At 35.7% G+C, this 25805-nt stretch overlaps 1 protein-coding gene across 4 annotated transcripts in view; it reads right to left on the minus strand.

Annotated features, from left to right (window-relative positions):
- LOC122813204 (voltage-dependent R-type calcium channel subunit alpha-1E-like) overlaps nucleotides 1–25805 on the minus strand; it is a 4399719-nt gene that overhangs the window by 272651 nt on the left and 4101263 nt on the right. For all 4 annotated transcript variants that reach the window (XM_044085387.1, XM_044085385.1, XM_044085384.1 and 1 more), the window contains 2 exons: nucleotides 18331–18431; nucleotides 5858–5964 (listed from right to left, as the gene is read on the minus strand). In XM_044085387.1, coding sequence (XP_043941322.1) covers nucleotides 5858–5964; nucleotides 18331–18431 — 208 coding nt within the window. The remainder of the gene's footprint in view (nucleotides 1–5857; nucleotides 5965–18330; nucleotides 18432–25805) is intronic.

The raw sequence follows: 25805 nt of genomic DNA on the forward strand, positions 1-25805 counted from the left end.
GTGTGTGTGTGTATGTATAGATATAGATATAGATACACACACACACACAGATATATCTTAAAAAAAAAAATATATATATATATATATATATATATATATATATATAGATAGATATATATATATATATATATATAGTTCCACTTTTGAATCATCAAAAGCTTGAAACATCAAAATTCTGATCATTGAGACCAGAACATCGAGTTTCAAACCATAGAAGATTCAAAGGGAACATAAAAAAAAGACAAAAACCTCTAAAAACAATTTTATGCAGGAGGTCTTCACCCCCCTATCACCCCCTATGTGGGGGACTGCACCCCCCCAACTTTAATATAACAACTCCGTGATCGCACTACAGTGGGGTAGAGGGAAATCTCTGTTTTAGCGCTATATGCAGAAGCATTAAATGGGAGATTTCCCATACCCTGTCTGCAGTGCCATCACAGAGATGGCACATTCACAGACACAGTGTGCAGGGCACCTTGCTGCCCTGCAGAAACACTAGCTTTTCACCTTTCTTACTTACCTTTTTCTTCCCCTTGACAACATTGATGTTCTAAACACTCGATGATATGGTCTCGACCATATGAATTTTGATGTTTTCAAGTGGAACTATATATAAATATATATATATATATATATATATATATATATATATATATATATATATATATATATATATATATATATATATATACATATATATATATAGATAGATAGATACATTGGTCTACCTGAGTACACAGAAACCGCAAAAGACCGGATCAGCGAAGATCTTCACAGGATAAGTAACCTGTTTATTTATTTATTTATTTTATTTATTTATATTTGTTGACCGGGAGTGTCCAACTGGACGTAGGTCCATTTTCAATGGAGGCCCGGGGAGAAAAGCTCCACAGTTAAAATAAACAGACAGTAGTTACATTGGATTACATAGCGATTAACAATTTACATAGCAATTACTTACAACATATTTACAGATGAAGAACATAGTACATCAGTAGACAACTAGAATCTTTATCTGTGAAGTACATAACAGACATTAACAAATGTTACAAGAAGAAGTTCCTGCGGTATAATAAGTACTGGCTTATGAGCATCTGAGCTTGCTATAATCAAAGTAGTTAGTGGAGTGGAAACAAGGCCAACAAGGTGAACTTTGTCCTTTTCCCAACTGTGGTGTGATCTTGGAGTTGGTATATTTAGTTAGGGGGGTGTAGGTGGGTTGAGAATGGTGTAGTTTAGCTTTTGTGAGTTTTAGAATGAGTTATTACTTACCCTGGGAAGATCTTCATTGATCTGGTCTTTCCCTGAACTGGGTTTTCATCCATTTTGTCTCGACAATGTGGTCTTTATCTTCTGGGAGTTCAATGTTCTGAAGTAGCTCCATATATCTACAACTATATATGGGTCCCCTACGAAATCTCGAATGCACAGAATCCCGACACCCAAAATACAGAGACGAAAAGCCTGAAACCCCAGATTATCGAAAGACCAGAAGCGCAAAATTCAAAATCCCGATGTTAAGGGATTTTGAGTTAGCGCTTCTGGTGTTGTGGTTCAGGTAAGTATGTGTGTGTAAGTGTGTTTGTGAGGGGCTTTAGTGTGTATAAGTGTGTGTTGTGACTGGTGTGTGTGTGTGTGTGTGTGTGTGTGTGTGTGTGTGTGTGTGTGTGTGTGTGTGTGTGTGTATGTGTGAGGGACTGTAATGTGTGGGTGTGAGTTTGCCTTGTGTATATTTTTGTGCGATCTTGTAGTTAGAATAATAAAGTAGGGGGTGGGGGGCACAACCCCCCCACATGGGGTGTGCATGTGGGCAAAGCCCCCCTGCTTATCTTTAGTGTACTAAACCACCCTGGTTTGTTTGGTTACTGGGGGAGGGTGTGTGTATGTTTGTGTGTGTGCTGTATGTATGTATTTGTCGCAATTTTGAATTTTGCGTTTTTAACTCCTCGGTAATGTGGGGTTTCGGGCTTTTCATCTCGGTATTTTGGGCGTTGGGATTCTGTGCGTTCAGGATTTCATAGGGGACCTATATATATATATATATATATATATATATATATATATATATATATATATATATATATATATATCTATATATCTATATATATATATATATATATATATATATATATATATATATATATATATACATATATATATGTCCCATTCAGAAGCTCGACTCTTCGGAAAGTCAACCCCCAAGACCATGTGATCAACTTTTCGAAAAGATGAAGCTTTTGAATGGAGATCGTGGTACAGTGGGGATCGGGGACTTTACCCTTTTTCCCACTGTAATACAATCTCAGAGTTGGCATATATAATATGCAGGGGGTATGGAAGGCGCAGAGGGACTTCCCCTGCAAAAATGTAGATTTGTGTCATTTCCTGAAGTTCAGCTTTTCAAAAAGTTGATCATATTGCCCTGATCATTGGAGATTTGACTTTATAAACAGTAGAGCATCTGAGTGTGATCCATATGTAGATATAAGTTTGGGGGTTTGAATGAAAGCTTGCTCTCTACAAGGGAGGTGCTAGGGGATTTGCTCCCTTCAAAAATGACAGATTTCTTCTTTTGGGTAATTGAACATTTATGTTTCACATTTTGATGACATGTTTGCATGGAAATTACTAATTAGATTATCCAGTGTTTTAGTTCATCTTTTTAGTCATGCAGCTGCTCCCACCAATATGATTTAATAAATTTCGATATGGTATAATAATCTTCAATAACCTAAAAAATGCTCTATGGCAAGCTATTTGTGCCATGCAGGATGATAGGTTCTTTTTAAATAATACATTACTTAAACTATTTTTTCAGAAAGTAATGCCATACATGCATACATAACTATTATCACTTCCATTTATATATATACATATATATATATATATATATATATATATATATATATATATATATATATATAAAGAGTAGAGAATTACTGCAATTTCATTTGGGACAGAACAGCATTTTAATTCATGGTTCATGTTGCAGTTGTTTCTGAAGTTTGCTGAATAATTATTTTTGTCATGTATTTTCCATTGAAAACACACCAAAGAAATACAAACTGTTTCACTTTTTTATTAGGTGTATGTCATTCCTTTTCTAGGAATGTTTCCAGAAACTGTTACAATTATATTGAATATTACTTAGTTTTTAAAGTCTAGAAACAGATGGTGGCATTCAGTAAAGCTACTTCTGTAGCTCTAGTAGTGGTTTGCTGTTGTGCTCTAGTAGGAAGAAAATGCTAACTAGGGATACAGACCCCAGACCCATATAACTAGGAATTCATTTCTCATGTTTCTAGACACTAGTCAACCATCTGCTACCATACACAGCAATGGGACATACTATAAAATACCCTTCTCAATCCCCACTGCTCTGTTCTAAAATGGGGCTCCTTAGATCTTGTTTTTAAGATGCTCCACTGTGCTATTTCAATCCTGGTGTGAAGCTCCAATACGGTTCTATATTACGAGATCGAAGCTTTACTTAATCGAATAAGTAAAGCTTGAACTGTGCAGCGGTTAGCATTGCCGCCTCACAGCAAGAGGTTCTCTGGTTCGATTCTCAGCTGGGATGCCTTCTGTGTGGAGACTGCATGTCCTCCCTGTGGTCGCGTGAGTTTCCTCTGGGTGCTCCAGTTTACTCCCACATCCCAAAGACATGCAGTAGATAGAGTAGACATTCTAAATTGGCCCTAGATGTGAGAGTGTGCATGTGTGTGCCTTCTGTGGAAGGTTGGGTACCGGGCTGGCAACTCAACACTGTAAAAAACTCCACTGCCAATCATGAGCAGACAGATGATCCGCTGTGGTGACCCCTAACCGGGGAAAAAGCCGAAAGAAGAAGAAAAAAGCTTGAACTTGTAATATCAAAACCGTAAGTTGTCAAACGGCTTTAAACCAGGGAAACACTTCCCTTGGCCATTCTGTGCAGTATGCCAGTTTCCTCAATTTGGAGCGATCTCAGAGTTGGTATATTTAGGTAGGGGGGTGTGGGGGCAAAGCCCCTCACTTGATTTTGAATGTAAATTTTTTTTGATTCGGCCAAGGGAAGTGTTTCCCTTGGTTGAATCGGCTGTTTGACAATTTTAGCTGTCGCTATTACAAGATCGGGCTTTAGTTATTCGATTAAGTAAAGCTTCAATGTTGTAATATAGATACTCCAATACAGATCAGATGGCCAAACTGCATTAGCCATGCCTGTGTTCTGCCATATTTGCATGTGGCATTAGCTAGAGGGCTGTTGCAGCAATGCTTGCTTGATGCTTCATATTTCTGTAGTGTTACAGTGGTCTTTGAATCACTTGATCATAGTGCACTAAGAAATCTTGCTAGAAACAGGATTGTGTAGTACACGTTGTGTTTCTGAATATACTTCAATGTTTTCTTTTTTTCTTGATGCTGGATTTACACCACAACAGGAAGATCTGACCACAGATCTCCCGTTACATTACAATGCAACCACAAGTACACAATAAAAGCTTGCATTTTAACTATTTTTACTTTATGTTCTGCTTATCTAGCTATGTAGCTTAATGTTCATTGAATTGACATATGCCTGAAAAGATTTCCTACAATACACCATCCACGTGTCCTATGGGTTTTGGGTGATGGACTGAGATAATTTATATAGATAGCTCTTAATGAAGACTAAATACAGCACAATACTGACTACACAGACTGCGTTTATTATTCTTGCTTGGTTGTACCAATCCTTTTTAACACATTTTTCCTTTATCCATCATCTAAAAAAAATTGTATAAATTACTGCAAAAAAAAAAAAAAAAAGAAAAAGAATCCTAGCTCTAGATTGAACAGCAATATGTATTTTAAAGAGTGCAACAAAAGAGTTTAATTACTACTACCCAATTTTATTTACAAACTGCAACACAAAAACTTTTAGCATTGATAAACTAGACTTTTAAATGCTGATGTAATTCTAGAGATAGAGAAAAGTCACAAAACATTCATTCCACCCCGGAGATCCCTAACTACAATCTTTCCTCCCATGGGTACTTCAAAAGGTTCTTCCTATAGAAATAATAAAATTACCCGGCATACCAGAGGTCCATATGAAATTAAAAATAATACATTTTTCAAACTTAAATACATATATTTATTTTTCCAGTCTTAAAGAAATTGCATTGTGGGCACGTGTCCATCTCTGGTGATTTTCCTATATTGTTTGTTCTGATAATTTTGCAAGCATGTGTTCCAATGTATTGAATATGAACTATGTATAGTGCAACCATTCTGCAGTGGTGGCGCTGCGGTAGCGTTGTCGCCTCACAGTAAGACGTTGTCCTGTTCGATTCTCAGCTAGAATGTCTTCTGTGTGGAGACATGCATGAATGGGCGTACCTTCTTTGAAGGTCATGGGTCAGGGCTGGCAACTTGGCACGTAAAGAATCTATGACCGGAGTTCCGCTGTGGCGACCCCTAACCAGGAAAAGCCAAAAGACACAACAATATAGTGAAACCATTGATAGAACTTCTCTCATACCTTGTTCACCTACTGAACAAGGCTGTGGCTGAAAAGGTTAATCCCACTCAGTTAAAAAAATGATACATAAATTAAATAAAAATAATGTTCTGCCTCATACTAGATAAGATAATTCAGACAAATCTACATTGAAGTTATTTTACTGCACATTTTGTCTCAGTGTACTTATTTTAATTTAGTAATAAGTAAAGACATGCAATATTAAATTATATTACTATATAAATAAATGACATAATAGTATGGATTATATTAAATTACATCACTATATAAATTTGCTATATAAATATTAAAATTATTAATAAGTAAAGGAATGCAGTATTGACAACTGTCACATATTTATATACGTACAGGCCAGAAGATGGGTTTTGTAGTACGTAAGGCATTGTTTTAGCACTAGCGAGGATCTCTTGAGGCAACGATGAAGCATCCATGCGCTGGAACATGGGAGCAGATTTCTGTAAAGAATGAAGGCAGAAATAGATATAAGTAAGAGTTAAATGTTAACAGCATTAATGAAACAAAAATTGCAGGAGATAAAGAATTGATAATCATCTTGAATATTTCTTAATTTTACTGGCCAGGAATAGTACTGTATGCAGTTGATTTAAACTCATCGAATGCATAAGCTAAGATATTCCAATTAAAGATATATTTATTTAGGTATAATGTCACTTACTAGATGTAATGTAAAATGATGAAAGTACTCCAGCATATATTCCTTGTATCTTAACAAGTCCCATTTGGTATCCTAGAATTCTGGCACACATGCTCACACACAAAATTATTATTAATAATAATTAGAATAAGACAGGTGCTGTTCTAAGGTTAGAACAGCCAATATTCAGTCTATATGATTTTTGAGGTACAGTTTCACAGTTTGCAGATAGTGGGCAGTAAACCCTTCTATTCATCTGTTAAGTAAATCATTCTGGTTAGGGTCATACTGGTGAAAGGAGAGCCAGTAGAACAGAATCACCTGTCCACTGTAAGACCAGTATACTTCTCATGGGAGATGCCCAGAGCACATCCTCACTGGGTATCCAACCCACCTCACCTAATTTCTCTGAACCTAGAGGATCAGTGTATTTAATCAAATATCCTACTAAATTACCAAAATTGTCTAGACATGGATGACTTCCCACCACCCCTGCAAATAAGTCTTTCTCTTTCAAATGGCTTGTATCTGCAAATGTAACTATTCAGTCACTTGCCACAGCTTTCAACTAAAACTGAGGATGGGGCAAGTAGAAAACTTGCTTCACTTTTCCAATGGAGTCTTGTTTTTTCCATCTGGGGGTAACTCCCAATCACTTCTACCGACCAACTTGAGCAAGATCCTAAGATTCTTATACACCATGCTAGGTGCACCTGCTTTCATCTAACCTGCAGGGACCTGCACATTCTTTATAGGGCGAGAAACATAACCTCTGATTTGGAAGTGCTGATTTTTTTGTAACCACTTTATATGGTGTTCTTAATGGGGTCACTACTCAGTCAGAGACATTAGTGTACATTTTGCTATAGCTATTAAAAAGATTTCCTGTACTTCAACAGAATATAATAGTTTAATCAGACTAGGTAATAGGGCGGCTGCGATGGTGCAGCAGTTAGCATTGCCGCATCACAGCAAGAGGTTCTCCGGTTCAATCCTCAGCTGGGGTGCCTTCTGTGCGAAGTCTGCATGTCCTACCTGTGGTCACATGGGATTCCTCTGGGTGCTCCAATTTCCTCCCAAAGACACGCTGTAGGTGGATTGGACACTCTAAATTGGCCCTAGGCATGAGTGTGAGCATGCGTATGTGTGCCTTCCATGGAAGGTTGGGCGCCGGGCTGGTAACTCGACACCGTAAAACTCCACTGCCAATCATGAGTGGACAGGTGATTGCTGTGGTGACCCCTAACCAGGAAAAAGCTGGATGAAGAAGAAGAATCAGACTAGGTAATCGCAACATTAATTTCGTACTTCTATTTACAACTATCATAACTGGCCCATAGCGATGTGTGTATATTATTCATGTCTATTTTTATATTAACCTTGTGTTATACTGCCCTTGCATACAGTGAAGCATTTTAAAAGTTACAGGATGTAATGGCTAATGTCCAGTACTTTGAAGCTAAAAAATATTCATCTGTTAAACTAGTATTGTTTGTAGGAAAAGCTCAAAGTAAAGAGAAGTAAATCAGGAATGCTCTGAAAAAAGTAGTGGTCTTACAATATTTGTAAAATAGTCATTGGGGTGGAAAGAAAGTGTTAGCCATGATTAACCTGTTAGAGTGTATTTAACAGTGAATAAAAGGTTGAAAGTAATTCTGTTACAAATATGTAACATAAATAAGGTATAAAATAAAGCTTGCTTAAATGCAGAAACAGAGTTTAGTAATATGTGATCAGCATTCATACTAAATTATAAAATTATATTAAAATTATATTAAAATATTGTACTCATACAAACATGATGACATGTTTAGGGTTGGGAGGCTGGCCTAATGGTTAAGGTGTTTGCCTTACAAACACAAGGTGCAGGGTTTGAGTCTCACAAGGGATAATTGTCTAGGCTTAAAATGGCTCGCAAGGGCAGTTAGCTTAGTACTAACCTATGAACCTATGAACCTATAAATTACCATGGCTTGGAAAATAAGGAATCTGCTGAATGGACATTTTTCCTTTAATTTGATTGTGATTTGCATAACTATGCATTTATACTACATTACAATTAGCTTACATGGATTTCAGTATTTTTTTTATTTATTTATCTATTTAACTGTCCTGCCATTAATTTTACAAAAATTGTTTGACTAATACCATCTGTGATTTTCTTTTTAAAATTCAGAACTTTAACTGTTTAGAAAAGATAACGTCACCTGAGGTGCAATTTTTAGCATCTGATTTTGATCACTTTAAGCCATCCATCTTTGTGGATGGAGCACGATATTGGGACCAAAGGCAAAATGATTCAACAATGGAATTTCTATTTAAAGGATGCTTTTTTTAAATTGATAATAGCGATCATAATAACTATTATTGTATTGCTTAATATTAATGTTATTAAATTTGTAAGATTAGACTAAATGTACTTTATAGTCTTTGTATGTACAAATACAAAAGAATTCAGTGCAAACGAATATGTGTAGAGAAAAAAATGGGTCCTGGGTACCTAGTAGATTGAAATGCATGAATAGCAAACAGTCTGTGTAAATACATACTATACAGGATACATCGTAATAAGTTCAAAAGTAATTTGTCAAGTAGTAATATCACTGGTTTTACCCCAATTAGAGGAAAATTATATTAAAATATTGTACTCATACAGCTAATGGACTAATATGTACATAGCATTCTCTAGTGTATAAATCATGTTTTTTTAAATCCTCAAGTATTAAATATACTGAAATAATTGCATTCAAATATTTATTATCTAAGCCCAGTTCAGTATTTTACCAAGATGTTAATGAGCAGTTCAAAGACATGACCACAATGTTATGGTTACAATGACATTGAAACTGTATATTTTCAGTAGTGTATAAATGCTTGCAGTAGCACATGGTTCTTGTCTCTTATAGTTAATTCAACAGTTGCAAAGAGTTAATGGAACAGTTCTAAGTCATAAATTAAATTCTGTAATTGCAAAAGAATAAATTAATCAAGTTAAACTAAAGCAGACACAACTCATAATTGATGAAATATTTTCACAGAATGGTCCGCAAAAGAAAAATTGTTAAATACATTCAGTTTTGGTAGTAATACTTTTATATTATTGTATTGACTATGTAAAATTGCATTTTGATTTGTGGTATCAAAAAAAGTATAAAGTGTTTTGAGTACATTAAAATAAAAAGAGGAATTGTTAGAGTGTATTTAACAGTGAATAAAAGGTTGAAAGTAATTCTGTTACAAATATGTAACATAAATAAGGTATAAAATAAAGCTTGCTTAAATGCAGAAACAGAGTTTAGTAATATGTGATCAGCATTCATACTAAATTACCATGGCTTGGAAAATAAGGAATCTGCTGAATGGACATTTTTCCCTTACAGACTTAAAAACAGGATGTATGCAAGAGCAAAAATGCAAAATCTGCTTTTAAAGAACAAAGACGTTTTTCTGCATATAAAAATAACACAATATGTTTCTTAAACAACAGGACATGTTTCTGCATAATAGACACAATGTTTCCTTAAACAACAGGACATGTTTATGACACTGTTACAATCTGTTTCCTTGGCACAAGAACAGATGTTCTTATACAAAAGACACAAAACAGGATGTTCACACTGTCAGAAAAGCTGGCTTCTTATAAATTCAGCAAAAATTTGACAAGACATTGTTAAACAAGGAAGCTTAAAAATAATATTATCAAGTCAGCATTTGCGTCAGCATCTGCAACAATTAGTACTGTTTCTAGAGGATGATCAATTCTCCAAAATAGAATACCAAGAGGAAATGTATATGTATGTGCTTGAATAAAATTGTATATAAAGATCTGTATGAATCCAGTTATGTGAGAGGTATTGGTAGAGACACATTTGTCTCTAGGTAATCGTTATATCTCTCACATCATCTGTACTATATGTGAAGTAAAGTGGAACAGTACTTTAAGCTGTAACAGAAGTATGTGTGGTTTATTATAGCAATAACCCATGCCTGGGTGTGGGTAATGCTAAACTACTTGTTGGCGTTGTGGTCGAGAAGGCGAGGGACCAACCAAAACCAAACCATGCCAAAGTTACAGTAACCATACCAATATTCAGAATTATGTTATTTAAGATATATAAATAAAAAAAAAAAAAACTATTAATTTAAATAATTATTGGCATATATAATACTTATGGATGTCTGGCATCGAGATCTTGTTTTCTCCTGCTTTTTTTTATTAGCGTAAAATGAGTTGTAATGGGTCATAGCGTCATGGTATAATATAAAAGTTATTGGTTACTGCTCTTAAAGACAGGTGCTGCAAAGTATATTCTTTCATCAGTGCATATTCTGCAAGTTTCTGTATGCAACAGACTGTGAATGCAAATATAACCAGACTTTGATTTTAGCAGAATCCAGCCACAAGACTGAGTGTCTTAAGAAGACTTCAAATCCATCACAGTAAGCAGCACCATATCATTTTTCATAACCTGTTAATGAATATACAATGAGTAGGGTCTGAATACTGTCTAATGTGAAGCCAGTCATTTGTTTTAAGTACTGAGCTGTAGTTTTCATATTATTAACACTTTACGGACCTCACTATTGGTTTATTTGGAAAGTCTCCATGACTAGTCGACTGTCTTGTTTCTGTTCATACAAGAAATATAGCAGCAACCATCAACACTACAACAGAATAAATTTGAATATCAGCTGATATGAAGTCTAAATGACAGTAAAGCCTCAAGCCACAACATCTAACTATCATTGTATTTATCATGTTCACAAAGTAAATCATAATAAGTGAAGATGTAAAAAAAAATTAACAAGCTTGAATGAAGTTCCAAATGTGTTTCACACAGGATGAAATTAGAAAGCAAGCTATCCATGGCTTAGAAATACAGATCCATGATCAAATTGCTAATCCACAGTATTAAAGCTGCTGCAACTGTTAAAACCTTTGAGGGCAAATACAAGCCAAAAGTCTGATAAAATATTTCCGGCCAGTGGTTAAGACATGTATAAAATCATTAATTGTGAGATAACAAGTACTGAGTCATGCAATGGGACCAGTAAAGAGGACAATATGTATTATTCTGGAATATATTATTTATGGCATAAAGTTTGATTACAAACAGAAAACTGGTATATTGGACAGAATAAGGAGGAAACACCATATGTGTAATGCTAAAAATAAGGACCTTATTGGTCCGATAACTGTGCATGGTTATCATTGTTATGGGAAAAGTTGGAGAAGCTAAGTTTGAGGTACAGGCATCAGTACATTTACCTACAGGAACTACAGTGGAAACTCATTTTAATGTATAATACATTGTGCCCTAGAGTTTTAACTTCAGATATGCTGTGCTTGTTTGCGATACAAGAATAATATGGTTTGTTTTAGAATAGGTAGTCTAATGTTGTTTTAAGGTGTTTGGACGATCTGTCTGTGAACTGTTGGATTTGTGTCAATATATTGTTCAGAATTACTTACGTAAATTGCTTTTGATTGCTTTGAATAATTTTGAATAACTATAATGTATTAATTGTTAATGAACAAGAAATAAAATGAGTTGATTCATTCTTATAAATTTTGAATGCATTGACAATGTATTGCATATTCCAATCATTTGATTCTATAATGGACTATGTCCCTTTAGATTATTAACTGAGTTACTGAATAATAAATGAATGGTCAACTACATGTGTGGCTGGAGCATTGCCTGGACTGAAAAGGCCATATATTCCAAATCAAAACATTTTCAATATGTAGCAGAAGATGATTAAACTGATAGGCACAGATTATGGTAAACAAGAGTGCATTTAAGGCTGCTAAGGAATGGAATGTATTGGAAGTAATAGTCTGCAAGCATGTCCTGGTTTTAAAGTGAAAACACTCTCAAATAAGGCAATTCTAAGAAACACTGTCAGTCATAAGAATGCAGTAGGACACTGTTTCAGGCTGTTGGCCAAAACAGACATCACAGAGAGCAGTTCATAAATGAATAATGCCCCTTTAGTAGACAACTAGAAGGGATCCAATATAAACATCTTTTTTTTTTTTTTTGTAATTCTTTTTTTAATGAGCATCTATTTAAGATTTGAAATCAGCAATGAGGGTGCAACGGAACATTAAGAGGGTCCACGTGCTTCCTGTCCTAAAACTGAGAGAGGGTGCAAAACTAAGGCAGATTACCTTTCATTTGGTGATTTATCAGAATTGGTAGGTGATAATGAAGGAAGACAAAACAGTGAAGAAAGTAGTGATGGCCAGGTAAGAGATGGCCAGGTAAGATCTGCACCTGTTCATGAGTGTGTCCATGTGATCATGAGTAGTTTACTGGACATGCCATCAAGGAGATTACTGTGGAGCCTAGCCTAGTTTGTAAGTGGCCCAAGAACTTGGACTGATTATGTGACCCTGTCAGAATCACAAAGTAGCCAAATGAAGGCTGAGGGAATCAAACCTGTTCCCAGTTTCTTACCTGAAGCAAAATCTCAGAAGAACACCCTCAGTAAAGAGAGGTATACTCTATATGGTAATAAAACTATGTCAAAATGGAAACACCCAACCATACTGTCTGTGAAATTGGAAGGCAAGTCATATAATTTCAGTTCTGTTGAAGAGGTAATGCTGTTTATGGAGACTATGCTGTCTAGTGGCGAAGACTGAAAAGATAAATGAGCCCATAGTGTTAGACCCATGACAGTTTAAACTAGTGGAGGGCAGAAATGTCTAAAAGAGCAGGAAAATATATATTAAAAAAGAGAATGATTAGCAAAGAGGCTTCTAATCAGTTTTGCAACTCATGTGATGGTCACATTTCACTGGGTCAATAATGTGATTCTAGCAAAGAAAACTGAAAAGGGGAGGTCCTTCCTCCTATCACAGTAAACTCTCACTAATGAATATCTATTTTAGGTTCTAGTACAGAATTTTTTCTAGCCAGTAATGGAAATGGACCCAGAATAAAAAGGAGTGCAGCAGATGCATTACAATCAGAACTTTCCAGAGAGAATGTCTACAGAAACAAGGAAAACAACATGGAGCCATCCATGAGTCACCATTGGATCATAGGAGGTTACTAGGCTAACGGCCCCAGGGTCCTTACAAACCTAGCCAAATTCAACCTGTGTTCCCAAGGGTGTCTGGTTGAAGCAGGCACTAAAATCACTATTATTCCTGTCCAAGAGGGACACATGTGGAACCCCCAGGGTGAATTTTCGGTTACCCATCCAATCATCCGAAATATGCTTAAATAGGGCCAACAAGAGACTTTGTTTAACATGAATAGGAAGCTTGTTGTCAAGGTGGGGGAACCTCTTTAATGTAAATCTGTCTCTCCAGCAAGTTCTGTTGATGTCACATACCAGGTTAAGGTCCTTTGACCGAGTGACCCCGTGTGCCATTTGACTTGCGAATGCGCAGCATTTCCATTAACGTTGGGTCAGAGATTGTTTTATATTCAAGACACAGGTTGCCTCTGAGCAGTCTTTATGACACAGAGTAAAATGACAATGATTTTAATCTGTCAGCATAAGACAAATCTTGAAGACCCTGAATTTCCTTTGTAAGGAACTTTTGTGGTCTCTCCAGTTGCTGCAGGTGTTTAGAAAGGAACATGCCAAAGGGAGTGTTGTACTCTATTATTTGCCTGATGAGAGAAGAGTATGGGGGGTTATAACCTCTTTTTTCTGGAGGCAATGCCTTTACTTAAGAGATGAGCAATATAAAATGCCCTTCTTACCACTGTGGAGACATGGTGATCAAAGTTAATGTTGCTGTCGACTTGTGTGTGCACAGATCTCTCACCACTGACTGTGTGTTTAGGGTATTGCTATTGATGTGGTAGTTTGCAGGAACATTACCCTTGTGGAAGGGGAAGATAATGCATTTTTTGCATTAAGTTATGACCATGATGGGGGCTTGTGAAGTATTAGTTTCAGCAAAATAACTACAACTTCATCCAGTACAAGTGTCAGAGGCTTTTCCTTTCCATAGCAGAATCTGGACAAGAACCTGAATCTAAGGGACAGAAGTTGTAACTTACTGAAATAACAACCCTCACATTAAAATAGGGTCTGCAAGGATTACTGTACCATACAAAGTGAAGAAAAAAAAAACAAGATGCTGATCAGTAATGGAGACTTTTAGTACAGTGAGACAGGTAAGCATTTAGGACAAGGTGTAGTCATCCTTTCCAGCAAATAATGATAAACCATTTTAAATTTAAGAAGAGTAGCATAAAAACACACTGATTAAGAAGCAAAGATCTGAAATTCATTATGTGCATTATTTATGTCAATCCAGTTTAGAGTCAATTCATCACAATTGATACAAATAATATAATTTACTTGAAGTATTTAAAACAGACCTGAACTGATTAAGTGTGTGCTGGAAAGAATAAGATAAAGAATATATGCAGAAAGCACCAAAATCTTTTTTTTTTCCATCGAAGGAAAATAAATAAATGCATTAATCCATTTGGAATGGCTGTAAGAAATACAGTTAAACTACCTTGAAAAAAAGTATATTGCAAGTATCAACACCAGAATATAAATAATGTTAGGATGTTCAATAAGGGCATATAGATCCTGTAAAAATCAAAGCAATAAGAAAAGGGAAGATGCACTAGAAAGCAAAACTTTAGTGCTATATCAGTAAGAATCCATATATCAGATATCTGGACAGCGGAAAGAACTCCACACCAAAAGAATCTTTACTTTTTTGAGAAGGCTACCTCAGTTAAAATAAGTCAAGACTGTTAGAAGAGATCCTTCATTACATCTGAAGACAAATATGTATGGTCCTAAAGGACAACTAAGGTTCTAATGAAACAAAGGTTCCAAAGGTCCAAAATTGATTTCAACATCTCCTGAAAATGATATATACTAAAGAAAAACTCAAGAGTAAATCCCAAAATAAAGGCAACATGATTAGGGAAATAACACACAGCATAATATAAATTCTTATATGGGCTTTTGGGCAAACCCATGATGGAGGATTGTGTAGAGGGATGAGAAACCACAATGAAAATTAATTATCTGAATATTTAGCACACAGTCCTTATACAATACAAAGCAAAATGCAATGCTTTACTGTTGTTTCTACACATCCAAACAGATTGCTACTTTCCTCTAAGCCTAAATGCATCCTTTTCTTAGCACCTATAACAGTTCGGTCTTGTTAAATACTTTAATATAGGTAGATGCATAGAACACCACTGCTAAACCATCTTTTAACCTGCAGCCTTGATGACTTATTCTTGTGAATGCTGTCCATGGTATTTTTCTGGCTTTATAGCTACAAATGCAATATTTTTGAAAAAAACAGCTTGAATATCCTTCCAAAAAATAACCCTTTCCATCCTATAGTCAAACTAAATATAGACCATGATTCAGAGGTAATGTTGGTAAGCCATGTTTAGTCATATATGCTCATTTCTTCTACATGAGCATAAATCTTTTTTACTTAAAGAATATCTATATCTATATCTATATATATCTATATCTATATCTATATATATATATATATATATATATATATATATATATATATATATATATATAGGCTCACTTTATAATACTGAAATATCGAATTTCAGTATCTCGAGACTATTATAAAGCCAAAAAATCAAAATACCACGTGTACCCAATATGTTACTAGAGATACTCAATATAAAGGATCTTACCTAAACTCAAGATCTTAGTTAGCAATGACTACCCAGATCTGGAGGGTCATTGGCAAAATCCCCAGCAAGAATTTATGGTTTCCTATCCAGTCATCAAGGCTATGCTTAAACAGGATCATAGACAGGATTTGTTTGATGTGAATTGGTAGCCTATTCCAGAGGAGTAGCAACCTCTGAGAGACATATATGTCTCTCCAGCATGTCCTATTTATGTAGCAAGCAAGGTTCAGGTCCCTGGAGAGGCTGACCCTTGCCTCATTTGACTTGCGGATGTGCAGCATTTCAATTAGATTTGAATCCGATGTTGCTCAGTAGGCCAGGCACAAGTCTCCTCTAAGTGGTCTGTATGCTACTGAGTACAGTGACAGTGATTTCAGTCTGTCAATGTGTGACTTGTGCTGAAGACTCTGAATTTTCTTGGTTAGAAATCTCTGAGGTCTCTCAAATAGCTTCAGGTGCCTGGTAAGGTACATATCAAAGGGAGCATTGTCCTCAGTTATTGGCCTGATTAAGGGGTTGAGTACAGGGGTGTTATGACCTCTTTCACTCTTGAGGCAATGCTTTTGCTAATTAGGTGTATGATGCAGAATGCCTTCCTTACCACAGTAGACACATGGTGATCAAAGTTTAGGCTACAGTCAACTTGCATTCCCAAGTTACTCACTACTGAGTTATTACTTACGGTATTATTATCTATAGCATAGTCTCCTTAACAAATTGCCTTTACTCTAGCGCATATTTTTAAAATTTCTGTAAATAAAAGATGAAAATGCTTATGATTTAATTTGCTGCTACATGGTCTACCTGGGTCGCTTCAACATTGCATTTTTTTCACTTATTTTCTGTTTTCTCTTCAGTAGTATTAAAGTCCTTGGTATGATATTCTACAGCTTTCTCTTACATAATAATGACTTTGTCTATTATGGCTTCCCTTTATTCTCCTAATTTTACTTCCCAGGCCTTCTTTCTTCCTTCACCAATTTATTCTCATCTTCCCTTCCTGCAATGTTATTGCAACGATATGTCTGAGGTCGGCATACTGGAAAAGTCATAAAGACAGAGTTCTGCTGATGCAAGGAATGGTAATCGGAACAAGTGGCTTAGTCATCTCTTACCCTTCAACACTTTTACCTTTTTACCTTTTCTGGTCATTTGAATTTTGCTGGTCAAGAAAGAAATGGAAAGACATGTGAGATGAGTGAACCAACCCTCCAAAACCTACTTTTATAATTAATTCATCATACTATGTTTCATTTCTGCAAAGGAGTTTGATCTAAATCAGATATATATACCGAGTGAGACATAATGGAGTGTGTATGTTACAGATATTACCACATTGCAAGTGACATAGAAAACATACCCCAGGATTCAGTAACACCTGCACTGTGTACACTAAGTGTACACTGTTCTGCTTGAACAGACAATACAGACATAACTCACACCTTCTTCCTCCTAATTTTAGTTTTCCTACTGATATTCTTGCAGTTTTTTTTATTTTATTTTTATTTTATTTAAGTTTGATGACAGGGGAAGTCCACTGGAGCAAGAAGAGCCCGTTTTCATTTGAGGCCTGGGGAGAAAAGCTCCACAATAAATGCAAGTTACATTTCACATGTTATAAGAGGACACAGTTCATACAGCTAATTAAACATTTACAGATAAGCTCCATGATATTTGCAATTGGCTTGTCACAATGTTATAAAAATGAAAAAGACATAATTCAATACAGAATTTTCAACATTTACATAAAGTGAATATTTTTGTTATAAACTCAGTTGTAGGTTTAACATTTCAAAATATATAGCTGCTAGCCATTAGTAGGTTAGGAAAATATTATGCACCGAGAGGGTAATAGCATCACTGAGATTGGACAGTATAGTACAATAGATATTAGAGAGAAAATTAGTTTTTGGTAGGGGAGGGATTTTATTGGGTGGGATGAAGTAAAAGTAGAGGTAGTTGGATGAGTCAGTGCAAGGTGGAATGGGGGGGGTTAAGTTGAAGCGTGGCAAGGGCATTCCCATTTGGAAGAAAGATATGAGAGTAGATGAGATTTGAAATTTGTATGGTTAGATAGGTTGCGTAGGTGTGTGAGGAGAGAGTTCCACTGTTTAGCTAAGGAGTGGGATAACAGTAGATGGCCAGGAGGTTGTGCAGGTTTGTAGGTTATGCGTAGTTTTAAATATTGACAGGGATTCATAAAGGTTACCACAAAGTATAGACTACATGTACACAGTGTAATCTTTCTGAGTGACTAGAAAGCACAAAAATGTGAAAAGAATGTTTTTGAATACATATTGTGTACACTTAGCGTAGGCTTTATTATGGGCTGAAAACATCTTGCAGTGAGATAATTTATAAATGTACCCGTAACACTATCTATAACATTCTGTGGTGTAAGCTGACCAAACATAGTAACGTAACTCTGTAACTCTTTTCCTTTTTTCATTAGGAAGTATGCAAAAATGGAATAGGTAACACAATGGTTGTTTTACCTGCTCTTCCAGAAGCTTCTTCTGTTTCTTTATCTTGCTTTGTTTGTAGTAATCCATTATCATCATGGCAGCATATATTTTACCAACAGTCAGATCAGCAGCTGTCAACAGAGATGAGAGTACAATGTAATGCAACATTAGAGATAAAATGGTATAATGCAAACCAAGCTTTGCAGTAAATACATTCTGAATGTGAAAAAAGTTTTCTATCTGTTTCCAGACATGCTACATTAGAAACAAAGCAATAGACTGGGATTACTTTTTATATCACTTTATATAGTCATCATAATAACTACCATTAAAGTTAAAATGTTCTAAATGTATGATGAGTAGAAAACAAACCTACATAATGCAAACCATGTCGGAGATCTCATGCAGCGGAAGCAACAGGAGGGGGTGGTGTCTTAGGTAAGGGAACCAAAAAGACATGCTTTTCAGATATACCAAGAAGAGTAAGCAATTATTTGTTGAATCACACATTGTCAGCTTTACAGATCACTGGAAAACATTGTCAAAACACAACTCGGAGAAACTTCTCAAGTCACCATAGGTGCTGAAGGGAGGGTGGCACAAGTCCTGCTTCCTATATACAGTCTGCCAATAAACTGTAATTGCTGAGTCAGGTTTCTCTGAATGTATTGTCAGCAACATTTGGTTTGATTTTCTATTTATTAAAGAATACCATGGTGCCCTCCATGGATTACAGCAGGATAATCCATCATTTAAGAAGGAATTTATGTGACATATCAAGTACTACTCACGCTTCCTGGACGACATATATATTATATGGGAAGGAAGTCAGGAAGCATTTAATGGGTTTGTAGAGTATATTAATCAGAGTAGTAGTTTTTTGAAATTCACGTCAAATAATAACAATCAAGGGGTACCTTATTTAGACACATTAGTAATCAAGAGAGGTGACAGCTTCCATTCCAAAATTTATAGAAAAGATACTTTCACGAACTCTTATTTAGATTATGAAAGCTGTCATCCGGTTAAAACAAAAATTAATATATTTAAAGGCCAATGCATTAGAGCATTGAGAATGACTACCTCTATTGATGAAGTTAAGCAGGAGATAGAGTTTATTATTACTTTATTTGCAGATAGAGGTTATAGTCCTTGTATGATGAAAAAGATAAGCTCAGAATTGATGAACAGGTGGGGGAATAATATTTTTCCATTATTAGGAAGTAATTATAATGATATGGCGAATACCAATGCAGAGAAAGAAAAAATCACTAAAGATTTAGGTAGAGCCTGTATAGTTGAATATAATCCACATAGTAATAAAGTGAAACATATTTTAAATAAACATTGGCACACCATGTTTACCAATAATGAGATGCAAGACATTGTAGGAAGTAAACCATTATTCGTATATAAAATGGCCTTTAATTTAAAGAATATATTGGAAAAGGTAAAAAGAGAACAGACAAATACTGATAGGGGTCAAAGTCAACGAACGAAAAGGTGTGGGTGTTGCAAACAGTGTAGTTATATATCAGAACAAGCATATATTAAATTAGCTAACTACAACAGGACAAAAATTTTCTTTAAAAAGGGGAACTGTAACAGCAATTTTATAGTATATATATGGCAAAATGTACCAAGTGTCCGTCATACTATATTGGTAAAACGGAACAGAAATTTAGAAAAAGAATATACGCACATAATTATTGCATTAAGAAATGTGATGAAAGGAATGCTTTGGCAAAGCATGTTATTAATAAGGGTATAGAACATGAATTTAGGTTTGGTATTATAGAGTCAGTGATATCTGACCCCAGGGGTAGTAATATAAAAAACATATTATCATTTAGAGAAACATATTGGCAGATTTTAACAGATGCCACTACCCCTCCGGGTTTAAACGAAAGTATCTCTTTAAAAAGTATCCTAGAATACTCTTAATTAATTCTATGCATTTATTGTAGGCATTATTAATTTTATGCTGTATTAATTTTATGTATTACAAATTTTATGTATCAAATATTTTAATCAATATCTTGTTTAGAAGTATTTAGGGGTTAGAAATATATGGATTATTTTATTCACATGAATGAAATTTTGTATGTATAAGAATGGAGAGTATATGGCTTTAAATGTGTAAATAATATTTTTTTGGCGCCAAATTTAAAGTATTTAAACTGTTGAATGCACTTGAGTGATATTCTGATGAAGCCTACATTGTCAGTAGGTGAAAGCGCTTAATTAATATTTTTTTTGTACAATAAAAAGTTTTACCATTGAACAGAAATCATTCATTCAGTACAGTTGGATTTTGCCACATTGTTTACGCTTTATTTGGCGTTTTGCAGCAGTTTTATTTAAGAAGGAGGCGTGAACTTTGGCAGCATTCAAGATCTGACAGATATACTAAATGATCTCTTGTCATCTGCATTTACATAAGAACTAACATAAATGTTGCTAGTATGGGTTAGCAGAGTGGGTAAATGGAAATATGTGAATGTGATTAAGAGAGACGTAAAGAAGAATGTCAACAGATAAGATACGTTGCAGGTTCTAGGCTCAAAGAGGGGAAGCCATTTTTAGTTAACGACTAGCAGAAATATGTAGTCATTCCTTACAGATATGAGTAGAGTTGCAGAAATAAAGAATGGTAACAGTAATCCCTATGCAAAAAATGGATTTCTTAAACAATCAAATATTTACTGCCTCTGATAGTCTGACTTAATTGCATTATAGATGATAGAAAATATACCAACAGAATTCCAGTTTTCTTGAATGTGTTCAACAGCATGGATGGACATATCAGAGGTATTGCCAGTCAGATCAGATCTAATCTTAAAACTATATTACCAGATATGTAGGCTGGAGGGGATCTATGACTATTGTGGATCTGGGCATCAGCAAGGTCTGTAATATAAACTCACTTAAGAGAATGGTCAGAAAATCAAAAAAATATTCAAGGCAAAACCAGAAAAATTAAGTGAACTGGAAACTAGCTGTCTGACTAAAATCATTGGGTAGTTATGGAGGTAATGTTATTTGAGTTACAGATAACATCTGAGGTGTGCGGTATTTGTGTCATGTCTGACACTGGAGCTAGACAGTATTTGTATCACATGCAGCAGATGAAAAGGACAGTATTTGAGTAACATAGGACCTGAGCTCAGCAGTATTTTGGTCATGTATAAATTACAGAGTATTTATATCACCAGCATCACCTTAGATGGAAAGTGTTTGTGTTACAGGTCAGTTCTTTAGATAAGAGAAACAGGATTTGGCCTGAAGCATCTCTGTAGCCTGGTGATTTCCAGAAAATAGTCTGTTCTGTCCAAGATGATTACTATTTGTCCAAGTATTGAACTAAACCAAGCAGATCAGAAAACAACTGATGAGGCTACAGGAAGTTATATTTAAAACTTGTAAAAGTGATAATACTAGAATTCATAAAGGCAGAGTGATGTATCTGTGACAGTTATTAGTTCTGCCATCTATTCAGCATTAGTATGCTTTCCTCTGTATATATGTAGTGAGAGATGGCTGCCACTGTATGTGCTGACGATTACAACTATATGACCGGACAACACTGCCCACACCTTTATCTGCCTGATGTTATACTGGTAGAATTGTCTGAGCCTCTTCTCTCCGTCTGTCTTCCATTCTAACCTATACTCTGATATTCTCCCTTGCAGTGTCCCAACTGGCCCCCATATGTAATGCAGTGTAACTGCTCTGGAAACATTCTTTGCCACCCCCTGCTGAGTCCTCTTGACTAAACCTTGTAGCTGTCAGTTTCATTACATCAGTGGAATTTGAAAAACATCTTCATGGTAGACGTTTTCAAGGAGAATTCCTGCTATGATTGTTTTCTATGATCTACTCATTTTATGTTTTCTTATGCTCCTGGGGCCATCATTTCCAGGGATAATTTAACCCATGATCAAACATAGCTCCCTGTGTCATTGATCAGATAAATTCAGTATGCCTTTGTAAGACATCAAATTAATCCCTATATACATAAAGCAACTCCCTTACATCACATATATAAAAATAACAATAGCCATACCTGCATTTTGAAAGTTTTTTTGGCAACATATTACAGCATGCTGTACATTGGTGCATTGCAGTCTTTCAGCTGGTCCTGCTGTCTCATGCATAGTGTAACAATGTGCGGCATTTCATTTTTTAAGTGTCAAAATGTAAAACTAAAGGGAAACAAAGTAAGTAATAACTATGTAAATAAATTATTGTTCTAAACAGTGTCATGTAGTACTGACACTTTAGGACAGGCATTTACCTTTTTGTATTATTTAGAGAAACTTCCCAGAGGAACGGTCTCATTGATCACTGCTGCAATAGCCTTAGCTATATGATTTATATCCTGCCAAGAATATAACAGACAGACAGCTTCCAAAGCTACAGGGAATCTTCCACATGCCCAAACTGTCAAGCAGCTTGAGCTGAGCTGACTAAAAGACATATTTGGGCATGAAGCTATTCAGAGCTTTACTACCACCAAAGAGCATGCTCCTCTGAGGCTTTTGAAGATCGACAGTCGGCTTTGGCTTTCCTTTGCTGGACAGATAAGTTCCCTTTGGGGAAAAAAAACTTCCACTTTCTTAATTTAGTTGATATTTTATTACTTTCATCTTCAGGAAAGTAATTTTGAAGCTGTGAGTGTTTTATTTTAATGGACTGTCACGAGACAGCAATGCACTTTTAAATACAGCACTTGTTTTTTCCCGTCATTTTAAAAGTAGTGTAAAGTAAATGAAAACATTTTACGGTACTTACGTATTATCACAACCAGATTTTTCACGGTTGCGAAATGCGCATAGCTGCAGAGAAATGAGTGCAGAAAACACTTCAAGCTTTTGAAAGTCCTTACTACTGGCAAAAAAAACTTTGCATTACTTTCAAGAACAGGAAACATTTTAAGAAATCCTCTTCCCATTTTGCGTGCATCACTGACACACGATTGACTATTCCTTTAATAAGGCTTGGGTTGGTGCAAACCGTCATGGCGATATTGTGCAGCTTAAAGTTCTTACTTTGCAGTGTGATACTTAAAGACAAAATATGCATATGAAAAAGAAGACATTGTATATACAGGAAAGTACAGGTGTCATTGCTTTTATCAAGTTACCCACCTGTAAACTGTCATGATCCCAGTTTGTTAATGGTGGTTGTTATGTACTGCTTACCTGTTGGCAGTTTAACTTGCAAATGTCGCAGCTTTCAGCTACATGGCAAGTGTAAAAAATGTGAACCACACATGCATAGAAATGATATTTATTATGGTGTGATGCCATATGGTTTAAAATTAAATGGTGTGTTTATTGGTCAGACTCTGTTTAACAATGATTTCATTACCTGTTTCACATGTATAGTTTGTGTGCCCTTACACCATTATGTAATTGGATGGAAACATTTTATTGTACCATTCCTCATACCCGGTGTGACACAGAACTTTACATACCCCTTTCAATGGTAAAAGATGAAGATTTTTTTCCATAAAGAAATTGTGTTTATGTTTCTTTTCTGTGGGTGGAATAGTGTTTTACAGTGCTTTTTACTGTGTATTTTTTGGATTGGTAGTGTTTTGTGTGCCAGGTAGTGTTTACTGGGAATTGCTGTTTGTCTTCCCTGGGAAAGAGGTACCATTTTCAGTTTGAAAATGGGACATACAACTGGTCTCATGGTCAGTCCTTCTTCCAGCCACAAAAAGAAAAAAATAATCAAACAGCCTTTGCTACCACTACAGGCTCGCTATTTATCTCAGCCATAAGTAGATGACTCTACTGTGGCCATTTGTTGCATCTCAGACCACTCAACTTTGACTCTGGATCCCTCTGGTGTAGCACTTGCAGCTACTATAGATAAGAGGTTAGCCACATCCTCTACACTTGTTGGGATGCCCTCAATGGGTAAGGGAAAACCACTCATGTTGGCCCTGGGAGAGAGAACAGGGAAGGTTTCCCTGTTGTGCCAAAATGTTGTGCCCATACATGGAAAAGCAGCTCTTACCGTTAGTAACACAGTTGACCCAATTTTTCCTGTCAAAAAGAAAGAGAAAACCAAGTGTGGATCAACTCCTCCTCAAATTTCTTTGGATAGGAGTAGTTTACTGATTCTGACTGAGGGTTTAAGTCAGGCTTGATCCTTTTTCTAAAGTAGTTTTTAGTGAAAAAGATGGATTCCTTTTTTACTGAAGAGATTTAGTATTTTAAACCTAAACAGGGAGATGCAGGGATGGGTACAGTTTTTTTTTCCTCTCAGAATTCTGATTCAGACTCAGAGGAGGGGTTCTGTTTCTGATTCTTCCTGTGGGGAGTATCTCTTTCTCTGAGACTATTGCTAGAATGTATCAGTATTTTCAGTGAGATAGCACAAAGGTTTTTCATTCCCTCAGAATATACCGAGTTGCTACAGAAGGATTTTCCTGAAACTACACCCACTACTCCTGCTCTGTCATCTTTAGAAGATGTGTGTATTACTGTCTGTAGTTTTCATGATAGTCAGCCAACTGCCTCTAAAAAGGCAGAGAGAATTCATAAAGTTCTTCAGTCTTTTAAATGTGTGTATATTCCCAAAGCTGAACCAGCAGCAATAGTTTTAGTTGATCCCACTGCTGCTAAGCATGTTCAATCCTACTCTTTCTGACAAGGATGGGAATTTATTGATAGCTATGGGAAAAAAAAGTCTATACTTCTGTGACTTTGATTTTCAGTAGTTTGAATTGTAGGGTTAATATGTTAAAAGTTTGTCCTGAAAATTGTGAAAGTATGAGGAGTGTTTTTATCTGCAGTTTCTTCTTGAAAGAAAAAAAAACTTGCTTTAAATAACTTAATTTCTTCTATTGCACAGGTCACTACTCATTGTTTGCAGTGTGTGTGTATGACTCTGTTGATATTTCTTCCGGGGCTATGGCAACTGAGACTGTTTCAAGGACATTTGCATGGTTATATTCTTGAAACTTCCCAGATGATGTTAAAAATGAGAATTTAAATTCCTCCTTGGATAGAGATTTAGTGTTTGGTCCATCTGCTGCAGAAGTAGTCAAAAGTGTGGTAAAAGAGGCGAGCTGATCCAGAGACTCTCCCTTTCCAATTTGTCCAAGGGATGTTTTTATCTCCTACAAGTTTTGCAAAAAACAGAATAAATAATCTCAACAAAATTCTGATAGACATTTAAGAAGTAAGGGGGGGGGGGTCCCAAAAAGAAGCATTGAACCTCCCAAAATCTAGGAGAGTCCAACAAATCTGAATGACTTTTCAAGATAACTTGTGACCCTCTCCCACCATGGTTCCTTTTTTTCTTCCAGAATGACTGCTTCTCCATTTTTTCTTTGGCAACAGATTGTTTTAAACAAATGGGTTCCAAAAGCCATTCATCAGAGTTACAGATGTCAGAGTGAAAAATTTCCTCTATTCCAAGGGAATCATACCTCATCTTCCAGATAAGACTCTCTTGTTTCTACCAATTCTTCATCACATGCTATCCCA

Source organism: Protopterus annectens, chromosome 10.part0 (assembly GCF_019279795.1).
Source record: "Protopterus annectens isolate FY-2018-M chromosome 10.part0, PAN1.0, whole genome shotgun sequence".
Lineage (NCBI taxonomy): Eukaryota > Metazoa > Chordata > Ceratodontiformes > Protopteridae > Protopterus > Protopterus annectens.